The sequence below is a fragment of the Martes martes genome, assembly GCF_963455335.1.
Source record: "Martes martes genome assembly, chromosome: 11".
Classification (NCBI taxonomy): domain Eukaryota; kingdom Metazoa; phylum Chordata; class Mammalia; order Carnivora; family Mustelidae; genus Martes; species Martes martes.
Genome location: NC_137899.1, coordinates 75,782,462 through 75,800,025, shown reverse-complemented (window position 1 = coordinate 75,800,025; position 17,564 = coordinate 75,782,462). Strand labels below are relative to the sequence as shown.

Here is a 17,564-nt window from a genome sequence, read left to right as displayed (position 1 = left end):
ATCATTCTTAAGCAGGTCAGGTCTTTCAATTTTCAACCAAAACAAATGACTCCTTAAGAGCTACACTATGGCTTTCAGATAAATCAAGGTTTATAACTAATAATTTCAGGGTTTTTTTTTTTAAGTTTTTCAATTATTTTTTCTCAAATGAGCAATTAAACTGCCTCTGCCAATATCCATGGGATTTCTTAGCCATGTTGTATTTCATCTAAGATTCACCAAAGAACTGTCTTGTCATTCTCAAAGAAAATCAAAAGATTCACCCTTTTGTTATTAAGGCAACAGCCATTGTATTATTATTAAGGGAATAGGAATTCTTAAACAAATTCCTCTATTTTAAGAAAATGTGCTATTAATTACCCTCAGCTTTCGACTTTCTTTTTCCTTTACTTAGATGAAACCAGACTATTTAATAGAAAGTGATTAAAAGTAAGATAAAAGACAATATACTTTAATAATACTTTTCTTATTCAAAAATAAAAATTACCACAGGGAAAGAGAAGTGGAAAATAGTATTAGTCCCACTGAAACCATACTCACATACATGTCTGTTGAGCTAAGTCAGCCAAATTTTAGAAACCTAGCTGTCAAGAAGAGGGCAGACTGAGCCCTAAATATACTTAGATAAGATAATTTCCCCTTTGCTAAATGTAACTATTTGAACATTCTTATCAGATCAGATTGTAAAATGCTAGATCGTAAATGCTGTACCTCTTATATAGGAAATGAACAGAAAACATGCATAGAGCAAATACTAGTGGAACTGAATTAATAATAATATTCAAAAACTCAGTCTTGGGTAAAAATTCAGTACAAATAAAACTGGGAATTTCCATGATCATTATTTTTGAATATGTTTTTATAAGGGGCTGCGGTTCTCCCTTCTAAAACTGCCATAAAAGCACTAAGAATAGCATCAAGATTTATATAATGCATAAGGCTTACTTCAAGTCAGCCATAAAGAGAAACAGCAAAATAATAGTGAGAGTAAGAAGAACTCTTCATTGCATTAAGGAATGATATCAAGAAATTTAAATTGTATATAGAGAGAATTTTAATGAAAATAAAAATGTACTCACAATGAAGAATGAAGAAATAAGGCTGCTTTCCATTTCTAATCTGTTAACTTCCTACGATGTTTTATAGCACTCAAAGACTATAGTAACGGGGCGCCTGGGTGGCTCAGTGGGTTAAAGCCTCTGCCTTCGGCTCAGGTCATGATCCCAGGGTCCTGGGATCGAGCCCCACATCGGGCTCTCTGTTCAGCAGGGAGCCTGCTTCCTCCTCTGTCTGCCTGCCTCTCTGCCTACTTGTGATCTCTGTCTGTCAAATAAATAAAATCTTTAAAAAAAAAAAAAAAAAAAAAAAGACTATAGTAACTCAAATCAGACAAGAGGTCTTCACAGCAGATGGAAACTGAGGGCAGTTATCCACCATGGCTTATGTGATGATGACTGAATGATGAAGGACCCCCCCCCATTAGAATAAAGTGCTACATTTGTTAGAATAGTGGTTAATGTTTCACGTTGTTCAACTCTCTCTTTGTTTTTTCTGTTTGTTTGATTTCCCACAGAATGGGTAAGTTCAAAGTCCCAGACAATTTTGTTACCTGAGTGGTGCCATCTCTCATACCTTTTAGGATGAAAAAAATGTGTACCTGGTGGTGCCCCCTGCCACTCTCAGATGGCTGGCAAAGGGTCTACTGAAAGGGCACCAGATCAATAACAGAAATAAAATGTATGTGCAATGCTCCTTGATGCTTATCACCTGGTGAGATGGTTATGAGATGTGAACTGAGACTGAGTTACTCTAGGAGAAAGAAAAAAAACCAGATCTAATCCAGCTCTTTAATTTCTTCCTCTTCATCCTTCAAGTACCAGAACTAGTGCCCTCCCCTTCAAGAAGCAAACTTCTTCCCCCAGTTTGGGTCAGGAACCCCTCCTTTGTTCTCCGTAGTATTGTATGTTCCCCTCATGTAATCACAGCACTCACAGCTGTGTCTCCTTCAGTAGACGTGAGAGTTCCATGAGGACAAGAACTTTGGCTTTTTTTTTCCAATCATAATATTCAAAAGAACCTGTATTCATGTTAGGGACGTAAGAAATGTTTACTGACCTGATAAAGAGACCAAGCTAAGAGACCATATTCTTCCCTCTTCTTTTATGAATGGAGAAATTACAGGCCTTGCATGCACTCATTTGTTCACTCACTGAGTTTCAATGATGGAGCAGACACTCTGCAAAATGCTAGAAATACTGCCATAAAGCAGCTGAAACATTACAGTGTGATTTGATAAATGTTACTAAAGATAAAAATGCTACAAGTCGACAAAGGTGGAGAGATATTGTACAGCCTATCAGAGAAGGCTTCCCATAAAGTAACACTGGAACTGGGTTATGAAAAACGGGCAAACACACCAGAGAGGGAGACAGACTTCTAGGAAAAGGGCCATGAGAAAACATGGCATGTTCAAGAAATGAAAAGGAGAGGGACAGGACTGCGACTGAAGCCATAGCTGGCAAGAAAGGTGAAAGCACCTTATGCTATGCTAAGGAAGGAGTCTGGGCTTTATCTTCAGTGGAACGGAAACCAAGGCAGCTTTTTAAGCAAAGGGGTGACGTGATTACATCTAGTTAGACAGAAGGTTCTGCTGTTATCATGAAAGAGAATGGAAACATTCAGTAAAGTTCGAGAAAATAGGGACAAGGAGGCCAGAGACTCAGGCTAGAAATACTGACCTAAGTAAATGATCCTTAGCTAAACCAAAATGGAGAGAAAATAAAATTAAACAAAATAAGTATTTCCTTTCCTTGTGATGCTTATATTCTATTTCCCTGGTAGAAGCTGTCAACACCTTGGGAAAATAAACGGCATTTTTCTCCGGAGACTAATATTTAAATAACAACTTATTACAGTCTTATAGTCATAATAATTTAGTAAAAATAAGTAAATCATGTTCAAACTGAAGGACTTTCCGTACCTGAGACACTTTGCCTGTTGGAATCTGAGTCCCCATTGCTGGAGTTAGAATTGTTGGAGGAGTTGTTGTCAACCCCTCCCAGGAGGGGGCGCAAGTGGCTTACTGAGACTTGTTCAATGAATGACGTTCCATACTTGCGAAAATACCACCATTCAAATATCTAGAATAGAAAGACAGTAAGAGTGATTATGGTCCTTGTTACTGTTCATGATTTTTGTACACATGCCCAAGAAATATACTGTATTTACTAATTACATCCACCTTAAATACTTAATTTTTACTCCAAAAATTTTGCTTAATTTATTCTAAAAATTACAGAGTTTAATAAAATTAGAACACCAATTACATTTTAAATTCTCAATGTAGTTTCCTCCACTTGATGCTAGCTTTCAAAGAAAATCCATAACTACAATCATGGATAAAAGAACACTGTTATGAGCTGCTCAGTATTGTTTTCCTCCAAATTTAAGTACTATTCTAACAAAAATCACCATGGCAGAAAGACAACTCCAGAAATGTCTACAAATAAGCAAGTTTTCAAAGTATGGCTTATGAAATATTCCAAGTCTTGGCACCTTACATTCTGTTAAAGCCATACCTGCATAAAAATTTTAAGATAGCAAAATTTTAAGATAGCAAAATTTTACTTTTATTTTAAAAACAAGCATTTCCTTAGAGAAATGCTGGTTTTACAGAAAGAATGGAAGGCATCCCATTTCTTGTATGGACAGTACTCAACTACTAAGAGACTTAGCAATGTCCCACCTGCTAAGAAGTGCTTTATAAACATAAGCATCTGTTGAACACCATTAAGGTTTCCTAGTTCACCAGCTTACTAATTATTATATACCATGCATTGCAAAGGAGAAAAGAGGTAACTTTCATTAATAAAAGGAAAGAAGCAGTAACACTCATATGACTAGGCTGCAATCATGACTTCTAAGCAGTAGGAAAACCAGCAACCTCTCCTAAGCCTACTTCCCTGGCCCCTTGGTCCCTCCAGGGAACACTTTTCCACTACTGTTCAAAGCTGCTCTCTCCCACATTCTTTCTTCTCTTCCTTGCCTTATTTGGGATTTGTTCCTTAAGCAGCCACAAATCATCACACAGAAGAAATTTAAGAATCAGCTATATCCCAGAGTCTCATAGGATTAACTATACCATATTTTATAATATAATACAGAATGTGGTACTAACATAGAATTAATTACCTTTATGCTTACCTATTTCTTTTTTTTTAATGTATTTTTTTAAGATTTTATTTATTTATTTGATAGACAAAGATCACAAGTAGGCGGAGAAGCAGGCAGAGAGAGAGGAGGAAGCAGGCTCCCTGCTGAGCAGAGAGCCCAATGTGGGGCTCATCCCAGGACCCTGGGATCATGATCTGAGTTGAAGGCAGAGGCTTTAACCCACTGAGCCACCCAGGCGCCCCTGTTTTGTGTTTTTTTGATAGCTTATGATTACGTATTTCATAAAAACAAGATTTTGTTACCTACTCTGGAATGGACTTCGGGCTATTACTTAAAAATCAATGTTTTCTCTTTTCTGCTCTACCAAACAAACAAAACACCTTTTAAGACCAAAAGAACATCTATGACTGACTAAAAGGAGACATCAATCAAACCAAATGTTTCCAATTCTATGACAACTCTAATTTCATTCCAAAAAGTTACCCCTCTGACTATATAAATTTTCACATGTTAAGACATTCCAGTAACTTCAGTGGGCAGACACAAGAGAATATGTATGAAAGCTAAGAAGGGACAGAACTAGTCTATAACATGTGGAATGCTAGGAATAAGAGATCTTGCTTGAAGGAACAAAGCTAAGAATGGTAAGTTGACAAACCATGAATCCAAGGAGTCTGTTACCTCAGGCAAGTTATTTCACCTATTTGAACAGCAGTTTCTGCAACTGTAAAGTAGAAATCATATTCATTCTTTATCTTCAAGGGTCCTCCATTTTCACACCCATGTAAAACACCTAGTTTCAATTCCCATGTAAAATCCCCAGCTCAGTACCCATTGCATGTTTGGTTCTCAAAAGTAATAGCAAAGCTATCATTTATTATATTGATAATGTACATACCTTCTCTGCATGGGACACCTGACATACTGATGCCCTCCGCTGTCACTAGTCTATGATTCAGGCTAGAACAGCATCTTCTTGTCTGTTACTAAGTTGTCAGCTGAAAGCCCAAGAAATCATTGTGAAAAAAGGTACTGCTCACCATTCAGTTCTGCCCACTCAACAAAGCCCTTAAGAGATCTGTGGTTTTGCCTTTATTAGAAGAGAAGGAAGGCTCCAAGCAACCCAAGAACACTGGGCACAGAACTGGCAATGGCTCTCAATCACTGTGGTGGAGAGCTTTTTTTACCCTAAGCTTTTGCTCTGCTTTCTATATTATGCTGCTGGGCACCTGCCAGGACTTCATTCACTCAGTCATATGCAGGAAGTGCTCCACACCAGGCAAGAGCTGTGCTCCAGGGTTATATAAAATGCACATGTGGCCCCTGATACCATGAGTCCATGCCACAGACCACAGCGCCTCTCACAGCTTCCTCCTGATATAGCCTATACCCACCACAACACACACACACACACACACACACACACACACACGCACACACCTTGGAACTCCAGATTTCTCAGTTTCTGCAGAAGAATCACACAATGTCAGTACTAAAAGGGACATTAAAGGACCATGCACAATCTCCATTTAAAGAATGAGGAATGACCAAAGTCACACAGCAAATTAAGTAGCTGCTCAGCCTAAAATCCCAGATCTCACCAGGGCTCTGCAACAAGACATCTTTTGGTAACTCTGTTGCATACTAAAACACAGACAGATGTAGCCTATCATTTTCCTTTTCAAATCTTTATATACTACTGCCTTTCATTGACTCCACTGTCCCTTTGCCTTCTCAGCTATCAAAACCAATCCAGAAGTAGTCTATCAAGTGGGACTGGATAATTCATCCTAAATAATTCATATTAATGATGCATTTGCATGATAATAGGAGACAGACCTTCCATCCAGGATTTCTAATGCAGGATTAACAGATCTCAGTAAAGACCGGGTTATTCATGCAGATATTTGGGGGGCAAGGGGGAAGTCTTCTCAGGCCGGTCTTTTTCACAGCAGCAGATGCCTTCTTATCTATCATGGTCTTTCTTTGTACTATCCGAATGCCCCCAGTACCCTAGGGCAGAGACTCTACTACCTATTGAAGGAACAACTTGCAAAAGAAAGTAGAGAAGGACTTGAAGCCTTCTTAAACCTCAAACTAAGTCTTCTAATTTGGGGTTAGCAAAATAATTTGCCCCTTATCCCAAAACGTGACGGGCTTGGGCCAGCACCTCACAGGATTTTTAAATAGCTGCACATATCCAAATAGGCAGATGGTGTTATTTAACACACACATATTTGGTGTCACTTTGAATTCTTCTCCCTGGTGCATAACCGACAATGTAAACAGCAAAGCTCTCATAAACAAATTTAGATTTTAAAATTAGTCCTTGGACGTGCTAGTAGCTTAGTGGACTTTGCCTCAGTGGAATAAAACAGGTTTTAATCTGACAACCACAGAATTAAAATATAAATTTACTATCTCAAGTCTTAAATGCATAATCCCTCTAGTGCTTTTTTTTCCAACTCATGCTTCACGCCAAAGATTATACAGATCAAGTAAAATGAGAACTAAAAACCATCCATTCAACGTAGCATTTAGGAAATCAACAGTTGCCCTCCCATCTAGCTGAGTTCAAAACTCACATACACTTCATGATAGCCAAGTTGTGTGACCTTGTTTGGGTCTCTTGATTCTCTGGGGCTCAATTATCTGATACACAAAATAATGTCACAGTAAGCCCTCAGTTAATGCTGGATGGATACACAGATGAATGATTACAAGACTGGATGGATGGATGGTTGGATAATTAAATGGATGGATGACAAGGGCTGGCCCAGTGCTTTAATGGAAGATAGTCTAAATCAACAGCAGGATCAATGAAAGTTCTTCTGTTCTTTTTATTTGTTATTTAAAAAAAAAAGATAGACATACAAATTTGCGGAAGAGTAAAGAATCTAGTGAAAAGAGAGACATTAAAGATACAAAAGAGTACAAATGACCAAGAGGCATGATGCCAAGAGCCCAGAAAGCACACCCACCCCACCTTCAAAAGGTAACCTACCATTTCTTGCCCTGAGACAGGAAGAAAAGGAAGGATGAATGATGAATAGAGAGAAACATTCTATTTTGGAAAATAGGGTGTGATATGAGCTGTTACACCAGTAAGAAGGCAACAAAGGGACAAAGTGGGTGACACTAATCTCAGTGGAGACGAGGGTTAGGCTTGCCTTCTGAGAATAAGGAAAGTAGGGATGGAATTGCGAATGTGAGAGTCGAAGTAGTAGTTTGGATCTACATCTTGCAGGACAGAAGGACCAAAAACTATACTTGAGACCCACATCATATTTAAAATTTGTCAAGTACTCCATTAGCAATGCCTTGTGACCCCCTCCATACTATTTGGCAGAAGTAGAGAGGATGACCAAAAAGCACTGGGATTAGGGGTAGAAATCCAGGTTTGAAGCTGACCTAAAGTACCACTCTCCTACAGGGAAGGAACAAAAATCTGGCAAAGGGATAAACAAACAAGACCCTTCCACCTACCCTGCAAACCTAAAAGCTGAGTCTTTCCTGAAGATGGCTAGTTTCTTCCTAGCCAGTAAGCCCTCTTCTTCCTGAACTACATGTTCCATATATAAAACACTTCTTGTGAATCAGGGACTTCCCTATACCCTATACTTTAAAATGCTTCAAGATTCTCATACAGCAGCACCTTAGTAATTCCACACCAATTCCATTAAAACCACAAGAAATACAAGGATGTCTCAGCCTGAAATTGGCTAAGTGCTTCTTAACAATTAAGTAGGTAATAATATCACAGGAGAATAGATACAGTGATGTTGGAGATTAAAAAGGGAAACATGAAACTTTCATGCAGTCTGCTCCCAAATAGAAAGACTGCAAAATTGACACCTGTTCTAAGTCTTTAGAAATATATCTGGTGGTAAACAGTTTTTTGGCAAAAGGGGGTCTTCTTGTGCTTAAATGAGATTTAAGGGCATGGATTACATAATATTCATAATCTTTTTAGTTTCTTGTTAGAATTCCCAAATACATCCTTGTCTCTGCACCTAGTGACCCTTCCAGAGTCCCCACACCCTGAACCCAACTCTATATGACAGACTGTCTTTCCCTTCTGGTTACTGCTGTTTTGTTTAGGAATACTGGTATGCTATAGAAGGGGTCTTAGCTTCCCACTTCCTTGGTCTCAGCTAGTCCCTCCTCGGTCATGTGCCCCTAAACAATGAAGGGGGGCTGGGTGAAGAACTGGTACTCATGCCCTTCACCTGTTTTCCTAGCCACCTATCACCCAAGTCTTAAGAAAAGAGAGAAGACAGAAAAGTGAGGTTCTCTTCCAGGTCATTAGTCAATGACCCACCCCCACCTCCATGTCTGTATGTTCACAGGATGAGATTTACCCACTGTAGCCTTAATGAGTATGGCCTGGAGAGGAGGGTCACCCTCCTGGGGGAAGATCAGGAATCGTACTGACATGGGGAGAAGCCATCCTACACTGTGGGCCTTGGGCCCTGCCAGTTCATGCCATGAGGCCACTATCCTCGTGGTCCCTCTCCTGGAGATTCAGATTCAGATTCAGTCACTTTAAACAAGCTCCCCAGATCATTCTGACACAATCAGTTCATTCATTCACTCACTGGATCTCTGTGCTTTCAACAAATATTTTATAAGAGTCTACCCAGGCATTATATTATTGTATACAAAAAACAGATATGGTCCCAGTCTTTGTGACACTTCCATTACACAGAGGACAAAGGCCATAAATGATGACACAAATAAAACATAATTATAAATTGTGGTAAGTATCCACGGTCAATTGGATAAAGAAAAAATGTCTCCTCCAGGGAAGGGTGGAGTGCCCATCCTTCTCTCTCTCTTCTCTTTTTCTTTTTCTTTTTTTTTTCTTCTTTCCTTCTACCCCCTTTCTTACCTCCCTGACCCATTTCTGTGGATCTATTAAAATAAAAACGTCAACACTACTGCTACCCACTTTCTTGATCAACACCATTATGAGAGGCAGAATGATACTACGTCAAGGCAGCAAAAATTTAACTTCCAGTCCTCACTCCACCCTTACCTACTTGGGTAACCTGAGCAAGTCATAAGCGTTCCAGAAGCCTAATCTTTAAGTCTTCACTGGTTTAAACTGGATGGCTTCTGAGGGTTCTTTTCCCCAGCCCTGCAAGTACATGATTTTCAAATATCTCAAATTGTGCTCAAATCTAAACTGATAAAGCCAAAGGGCAGTTTTGTCCCTTTATCTGCTATGCTCACATTCACCTTCTTCACTTCTGCATGTCTAATCATTAATCTGATCCACTCAAATACTCCTGTCTATAGTCAGAGCCTGATAGGCACATGTCTACTCTCTGGCCTGGCACTTTGCTTGGTCTCCTGTGGAAAATCACTAATTTTTATGGTGACCCCAAGAAGCTGTAATCTGATAAAGCTGAATGAGCCTCAGTTTCCTCTAATCATCTACAGGCTCCCCTACCATGTGATCCCCACAGCATCTCTCCTTCTTTATTCTATAGACAAGAGATAACTTGTTTCATAAATCAACACATTCTTCCATTTATATGGAGCTTCCCACACCCTAAGAGCCCTTCCAATCAAGTTTCCCTGAGTCTTTTTTGACTCATACCTCCAGAATCACCATCATTAGGGTGATCCACACATCTGTCAATTAAAGTGCTATCTCAAGTGCAAGTCAAGTTCTTTAGAGGGATATGGAAAAGTTGAAAGGATCCCTAACAATCTTCCAGTCCCACTTCCTTACTTTTGAACAGGAAGGGATGGAGGACATGATCAAAGAGATCCAGATTCAAATTTTACCATTTCTCTACTATATAACTTTGGTCAAATTATTTAATGCTTGTGTCTGTTTATACTCAGCAGCATAAAGCCACTGCTATATTTACCACTTAGAATTTTAAAGAGAATTAAATGAAGTAATATATGCAAAGTGCTTAATATCTGGCATAGAGTAGGGCCTCAATAAATGGACCTTTTGATACAACTTATTCCTAATTATCATCTCTTCTACACTTTGCCAAAAACATAATTTTTTAAGTGTAATCTATGAGCTAAGTCTTTTATTTACTACTCTAATTTCCTCCCTCTTTAGTTCTTGATTCTCACTTTTTAAAATTATGCCTTAGATGCCTCTTTTTATATCTATTTAATATATGTGTAAAATGTAGGTATAGAAGCATGTCTACATCCATATTAATGGGGAATCTATGTATAAGTATCCATATAAGATACAGCATTTTCTCTGTTCTACCAACATTTCGAAAAAATTAAGGGGAGCATTTTCTCCATATAACCACCTTCCCACTCTCAAAAATAAAAAGAAGACCCAGAAATCTTCTCCACTGAAATGAACATTATTCCAAGAGGCTACTTTAAACAGACTGGGCATGTCCTTGCTAAAGCAACTAAAAGACTAAATTGGTTGGTTTGGACAGTGAGGACAGGTGCAGTTCCTGTGGCTGGAACTGGACTGAGATCAGAAACCTTGTGCCAAGAGGCCAAGAGGGCAGAGGGGCCGCTTGGAGTTAAGCAAGGGAGAGAGCTGGCCGGATGAGTATGTGGGCACAAGACCAAAAGGGAAGAGTGAAAAGGTGGTGTAACCAAACTCTTTGCGGGCTTTCAACCTACAAAATTAAGAAGAAGCAGTGATGTCTAGTAAAACACACATCGATTAGTACTCATCTATTTTTAAACACATTAGTGTAAAAGACAATAGCATTTGCCAAATACATTTTACTTTTATGTATATTTGTTCAGTTAGATGACTTTTTCAGGGTGTTTTTATTTACCCCTCTTCTCCTAAGACAACACACTGCATGACAATTTCCGTCTCCAGCATAGGAATCCTGGGGTCCCCAAACAACCATTTCCCCAGAGGTATCCCTGTACTTTCAGTGTTCACTGCTCGGCTCTCCATCCACTGCTCAGGGGAGAGTAGTTAGGTAATTGTCTCTCTGTGCCAGCAAACAAACCACTAAGGACCTGATCCTTTACCTCAGTGCTGCCTCTCCATGAATGCACTTGGCAGAAAAGAACAGTGGCTGAATAGAAACCTCAACCCTGGGTACATTTCAAGGGCTACCAAAGCTAAGTCCCCAAAGGCAGGACAACACCAATGCCCATAATCTCTCAAGCAGGAGGCTAAAGCTATCAAGAACTACTCCTGCATTGTAGCAATTTTGCCCTCAGTACGGACCGAGCATTTTTGAGAAAGGCCTTCCAAAATCTTCAAACATCATGGGTTTTCCGAAGCTCAAAGTTTCACATCAAACACAGTCAGTGCCTCCTGAGAAGGCTGCAGGACAGATGCCACCTGAGACGCTCCGCGCTGCGTCTGGTTTCAGCAGCTGCCCTCCGCACACAGGAGAGGCGGTCAGGCGGAGGGGGTCACGCTCTGCTGAAATCCCTTTATTTGAAGAACAAGAAAAATAGGCAGGTGGGATTTCACCTCCCTGAGTTGGAAGGTAAAAGGATTGCTGGGTCTACTTACCAGAGAAAAAGGAAATCACCCACACTCTGGCAATCAATTTATAGCCTAGCAAACTCACACCAAGATAAAATCCAGACCTGCCATTTGTCCAGCAAGCTAGGAAAACAGCTGAGAACTTAACCAGAAGGTGATGAAATGAGTGACAGCCTGCCTGGGATGAACTCCTGCTTTTCACTATATGCCAGAGATGTGACCTAAGGCCCATTACTCACTTGCCTGTGCTACCTATTCAGCCTATCCATTAGTAAAATGGAAACAAGGCTGGCAATTACCTCCTCCTACTGTTGTAACGAGTAAATGAATTAGCATGTAAAGTGCTTAGATCAGTGCCTGGCACACAGTAAGCACCATCTAAGTGGGTAAACCATTCTTTTTTTTTTTTTTTTTAAGATTTTATTTATTTATTTGACAGAGAGAGATCACAAGTAGGCGGAGAGGCAGGCAGAGACAGAGAGAGGAGGAAGCAGGCTCTCTGCAGAGCAGAGAGCCGGATGTGGGACTCGATCCCAGGGCCCTGAGATCATGACCTGAGCCGAAGGCAGAGGCTTAATCCACTGAGCCACCCAGGTGCCCCTGGGTAAACCATTCTTAAGGAAACACCCTTGAGGAAGGAATACACAAACAAAAAGCTATTTTCTGCATCAGAGTGAATTACTAATTTTTAGCATGAAATTGTTATTCAGATTGCATCTAAAAGTTCACTTTCTTTGGTTTATTTGATCAAAAAATATTTCAAAGTTATTTTAGAAAGAAAATATTAAAATGTTATTTTAAATGTAAATAACTATTAGATGAGGACTTGAAATACCTTCTCCTCTCCCCCCAAAAATATACATGCTAAAAGGCTGCCATGTTTTCAGCACATCCTCATTAATCATTTATCAAGCATTTGAAAGCATTTTCTAAGTTTGAAGTTTTTCAGTCCATCAGAGAATATCAAGGTGGGAACCTGAGGACATGGGTTCTAGGTCTGACTTTGCCACAAACTAACATGCGCTTAAGCAAATCACCTTAGAGCTTTGTGAACAATTCTCTCTAGTATCCCTATTTTTCAGAGAACACTTAGAGACAATGAAGGGTGTGCAGATCTGCATATAAGAAGCAATAAGGTACAAATTACTATACACACCTTATTTCAACCCATCTCAAGGAGAAGTTTTAATATGCTTCCTTTCACCTTGGTTTGGTCTCTGTGCAATATGGGGCTTTCTATGCAGATTTCCATTTATAAAACATCTTGGAGTGGTTTTTGCTCATGTTCTTCACATTTCTGTCCCAGTAATATCAACTTCAAACATCTCCTCCCTTGGGTATAGCAACCCAGGTGATACAGCAGAGCAAGATTAACCTGAATATGCTTTGACCACAAAAAGAAATGCTCCCAAACTACCACCAATCCTTTAAGCTGTTTACAGATTTCTGCCCTGCGTACATTGCTCTACCCTACAAGCTCAAGCCTCTGAAACCCTCCACTGATCTAGGTTCGTATATGTATTTGTTCCATTTCTATGCCCTTCTCCCCTAAAACTTGTGTTTTTCTAGTGCTCTTCTCTTAATATCAACTCTATCATATCTTTCTTATTCTTATCTCTATAAATAATAGTAATTAGTAATCACAGCATTATGTGTAGGTAAAAAAAAAAAAATTAAAACTTCTTTCTCCTTAAAGGTCATTTAATTATACTAGCATGATTTACAGTAAATTAGATGGTACCCATGTAGGGTCACTTAAATTAAAAAAAAAACAAACACCTACTTTGGGTATTATACTTTATCATACTTATAATTATTTAGAGCATAAACTAATGGAGCCATAGAGATGATTATTGTTGCTTTTGCCTAGTTGGAATTTTTAAAGAAAGGAATAAGGAAATGGGGGTGCCTGGGTGGCTCAGTTGGTTAAGCATCTGCCTTCAGCTCAGGTCATGATCCCAGGGTCCTGGGATTGAGCCCCACGTCAAGCTCCCTGCTCAGTCGGGACCCTGCTTCTCCCTCTCCCTCTGCCATTCTCTCTGCTTGTGCTCTCTCTCTGTCAAAGAAATAGGGAAATGTAAATTTTGGAGGAAAAGAAGATAAAGGGAAGAAAAGCTTATAATGGCCAGGTCCACCTCAATACATTTAAAGAAACTGGGCTAACCACAATGAGATACCACCTCAAACCAATCAGAATGGGTAAAATCAACAACTCAGTAAACAACAAATGTTGGCAAGGATGCAACAAAAGGGGAACCCTCTTACACTGTTGGTGGGAATGCAAACTGGTGTGGCCATGCTGGAGAAAAGTAAGGAGGTTCCTCAAAAAGTTAAAAATAGAATAACCTACAACCCAATAATTGCACTACTGGGTACTTACCCAAAGATACAAATATACATATTCGAAGGGGCGCATGCACCCCAGTGTTTATAACAGCACTATCCACAATAGCCAAACTATGCAAAGAGACCAGATGTCTATCAGTGGACAAATGGATAAAGAAGATATGGTATGTATCTACAACAGAATATTACTCACTCATCAAAAAGAATGAAACCTTGCTATTTTCTATGGCACAGATGGACTACAGTATTACGCTAAGCAAAATAACTCAGTCACAGAAAGACAAATACCCCATGATTTCACTCATGTGGAATTTAAGAAACAAAACTGATGAACACAGGGGAAGGGAAGGAAAAATAAGACAAAAACAGAGAAAGAGAAAAACCATAAGAGACTCTTAACTATACAGAACAAACTAAGGGTTGCTGGAAGGGAGGGGAGGGGATAAGGTAATTGGGTGATGAGCATTAAGGAGGGCACTTGATTTAATGAGCACTGGGTATTATGTGCAACTGCTGAATCACTAAATTCTACCCCTGAAACTAATAATACACTGTATGTTAACTAACTTGAATGTAAATAAAATCTAATAAATAAATAAATAAAAATAAATAAATAAAGAAACTGGGCTGTATTTCTACTGATCTTGATTACGGCCAATAATCCATTTTAAAAAGAATGATGAAAAACATTTTTAGCTGAACTGGTTCACATGTATTTTACAGTATCTCGGACACTAGAATATAACACAGAATTGTCTTCCTTTATTTTCCATTTTCTTTATATTTTGTTTTTCCCCTTCAACAAAAGTAATATAAGACTATCTAAATTTTTTTCAAATATTTTAGATATATGTAACCTGGGCAATGGAAGGCCTCTATAAGTCCAACCACCCAACATACACACACATGCAAGATGAATCACCATAAACTACTGGTATATATTCTTCCAGAATTATTTCCTATACATATACTAACATGTTAGTAATCAGCATGCTTTCAGATAGGAAGGATTCTACCACTTACCAAAATGAGCCCTGATATTAGTGAGGAAGTGCCTGTCAGGGCCACGTAGAACTTCGGTGTTAATGTGTTCAAAAACATGCTCACTGAAAAAAAAAGAGAGAAGGAGAAGAATAAGGAACGTATAAATATGTCAATAAAACAGAGTGTTCCATTTTTCTGTCTGGTGAAATCATTTGTTTCGAATGACAAAAATTCTTAGAACCCTAACAAAATCCCATTAAAATGGCTCAGCATCACAAGGCTCAGAATGCTAGGTGTCAAGGGCTATGTCCTGAAAGAAAATAGCCACACAAAAGAGAAAAAAGCAGCTTTTTAGTTTCTGCCTTCCAAAACTACTGCTGTGAATGGTCTTCATGGATTCATAACCACTGAGGATTCTAACCAAAGCTGGTTACTAAACTGTCAGTCAAAAAGAGAAGATCTCATATATTTTCTGAGACCCACACATTAGAGTTCTTGATGACCAAACAAGGAATACTTCAACTTTAGAACAAATAGAAAATAAGTACAGCTGATCCTTGAATGTGTGGGTATTCGAGGCACCAAACCTCCACACAGTAAAAAATCTGCACATAACTTTTGACATCACCCAAAACTTCACTAACAGTCTACTATCACCCGAAGACTTACCAGTAACATAAAGTCAATTAACACGTATTTTGCATGTTATTTGCATTATATACTGTATTATTACAATAAAGTAAGCTAGAGAAAAGAAAATGTTAAGAAAACCATAAGGAAAAGAAAATACATTTCCAGTGCTATACAGTATTTATTGGGAAAAAATCTACGTGTAAGTGAACCCAGGAGGTTCAATCCCACGTTGTTTAAGGGTATATTTTTGGCAGTTATTAAAGATTTTAATACCATCATTAAAGAAGGAAGGACAAATTGACAAAGTTAGCATGCATTAGTAAAAGTTTTTTCACATTACTTAAAAGACTGCTAGACTGCTCATCAAAACAAATGGAGTCAATGAAAAAAAGAAAAAAAGAAACCACTAAAAACGAATGTTCAGTCAAGAATCTTTCTGACCAATTTCTGTCACTCTGTTCATATCAACTATACAGTTGATCTGGCTATCCATTAAGTAAGGTTCACTTCCACATTTTATAAGTATATTTTAAGTCATTATCATTTGTACCTAAATATTGCATGACATTTTGATTATTACCAAGACAACAAGTGACCTAAAGAGCTATTTGCATGCATATTCACATTTCTTTACTGAGTCTGTTTGAGGGAGGGTATCACATTGGTCTGGTTTTAGAATGAAGGATGTTAGAAGTGGGGCTTTGATATCATTAGGGGAAAATGCTTTGCCATTTGTCCTGAGCTCGGCCCAGAAAGTCAAGTCACCAAAAGAACCATAGATCTCATGTTCACTCATTCAACAAATACCTCTCTCTGTTTATGAAAGAGACCATGGACAAGGAGTGAAGCATGAATCAGACACAGTTCCCACCATCTAAAAGGCCACAGTCTAGCTGGGAAATGAACAAGTAAACAAGCAATTACCATAAAGTTTGATAAGTGAATAGACAAGTCCTGAGCACAGGATGTTATAAAAACACATAAAAGGTGTTGAACACTACATCTGAAACTACTGATATACTATAGGTTGGCTAATTGAATTTAAAACAAAACACACACACACACACACACACACACACACACACACACACACACACGATGCACCTCAGCCCGAAGGCTGGAAAAGATGTCCAGGAGAATAAGTAGGAATTAACTAAACAAGCGCAGGGAGGAGGAGGGACAGACAGAAGGGTAAGGTTAGCAGAATAAGAGGGCTGCTTTGAGATGCTGAGAAAAGATCACGGCCTTTCCTAACAGTTGTAGAGGCTGAGGAGGGAAGCAGCTTGAGCCATCCTTCCTGGCTACTGGCCCGCCCTCCCCTGCATCCACTCTGAAGTAAGTTTGTTTGACTTGTGGGCTATCACTTGTAATCTCAAGAGTCTGAACTAACACAATGTGCTCAGTGGATAGTCACAATTCGACTATGAGGACTCTTCTCGGAAGACAGAGAAAGGCACAGAAGGCACAGTCAGTCTAAGACTGCAGAGGGACAGCTGAGTTAAGGTTGGGTTTGCTTGGCCATTAAAATCCCAAAGATGTGCTGATTTGTCATTGCCCAAGCAAGTTAGTGGAAAAAGGAAATTTTTTAAAGGAAAAAATTAAACACACAAACCTAGAGCTTATAACTGCCAGTCTGATTCTGAAGTGCCTAAATTCTCAAAATTCCCACCCTCACACTATAAATGACCCCACACTCCCCATTATTTTTTAAAACGTCACCAAAACAGAATATTTGATTTATTTTATAGTTTTGAACTCTCATTTCTGTATCATATACTTTTCAGTAGGTTTCTTGGGACAAAATGAGTATAAAATTCTACGAAATCCACTTCTAAAAGAAAGAAGGAAAGATGTGCCTCAATTAGAAAAGTGACTTAGGAGCCCTGCTGTAACTCCCCAGCAACAGAAGCACAAACCAATGGAGTGGAAAGAGTTCCTGAAAATCATTAACTCAAGAATTAATTGATCA

The 17,564-nt window shown here is 38.9% G+C and overlaps 1 protein-coding gene across 7 annotated transcripts in view; it reads right to left on the bottom strand.

Moving 5' to 3' along the window:
- The window catches only part of ST7 (suppression of tumorigenicity 7), a 240,130-nt gene that overhangs the window by 102,208 nt on the left and 120,358 nt on the right, over window positions 1-17,564 (bottom strand). For 6 of the 7 annotated variants that reach the window (XM_080818523.1, XM_080818526.1, XM_080818525.1 and 3 more), the window contains exons 2-3: window positions 15,002-15,084; window positions 2,981-3,140 (exon numbers count right to left, since the gene is read on the bottom strand). In XM_080818523.1, coding sequence (XP_080674649.1) covers window positions 2,981-3,140; window positions 15,002-15,084 — 243 coding nt within the window. Of the gene's footprint in view, window positions 1-1,079; window positions 1,309-2,980; window positions 3,141-15,001; window positions 15,085-17,564 lie in introns of those variants that run through there. The other variant, XM_080818527.1, reaches the window with a different exon arrangement.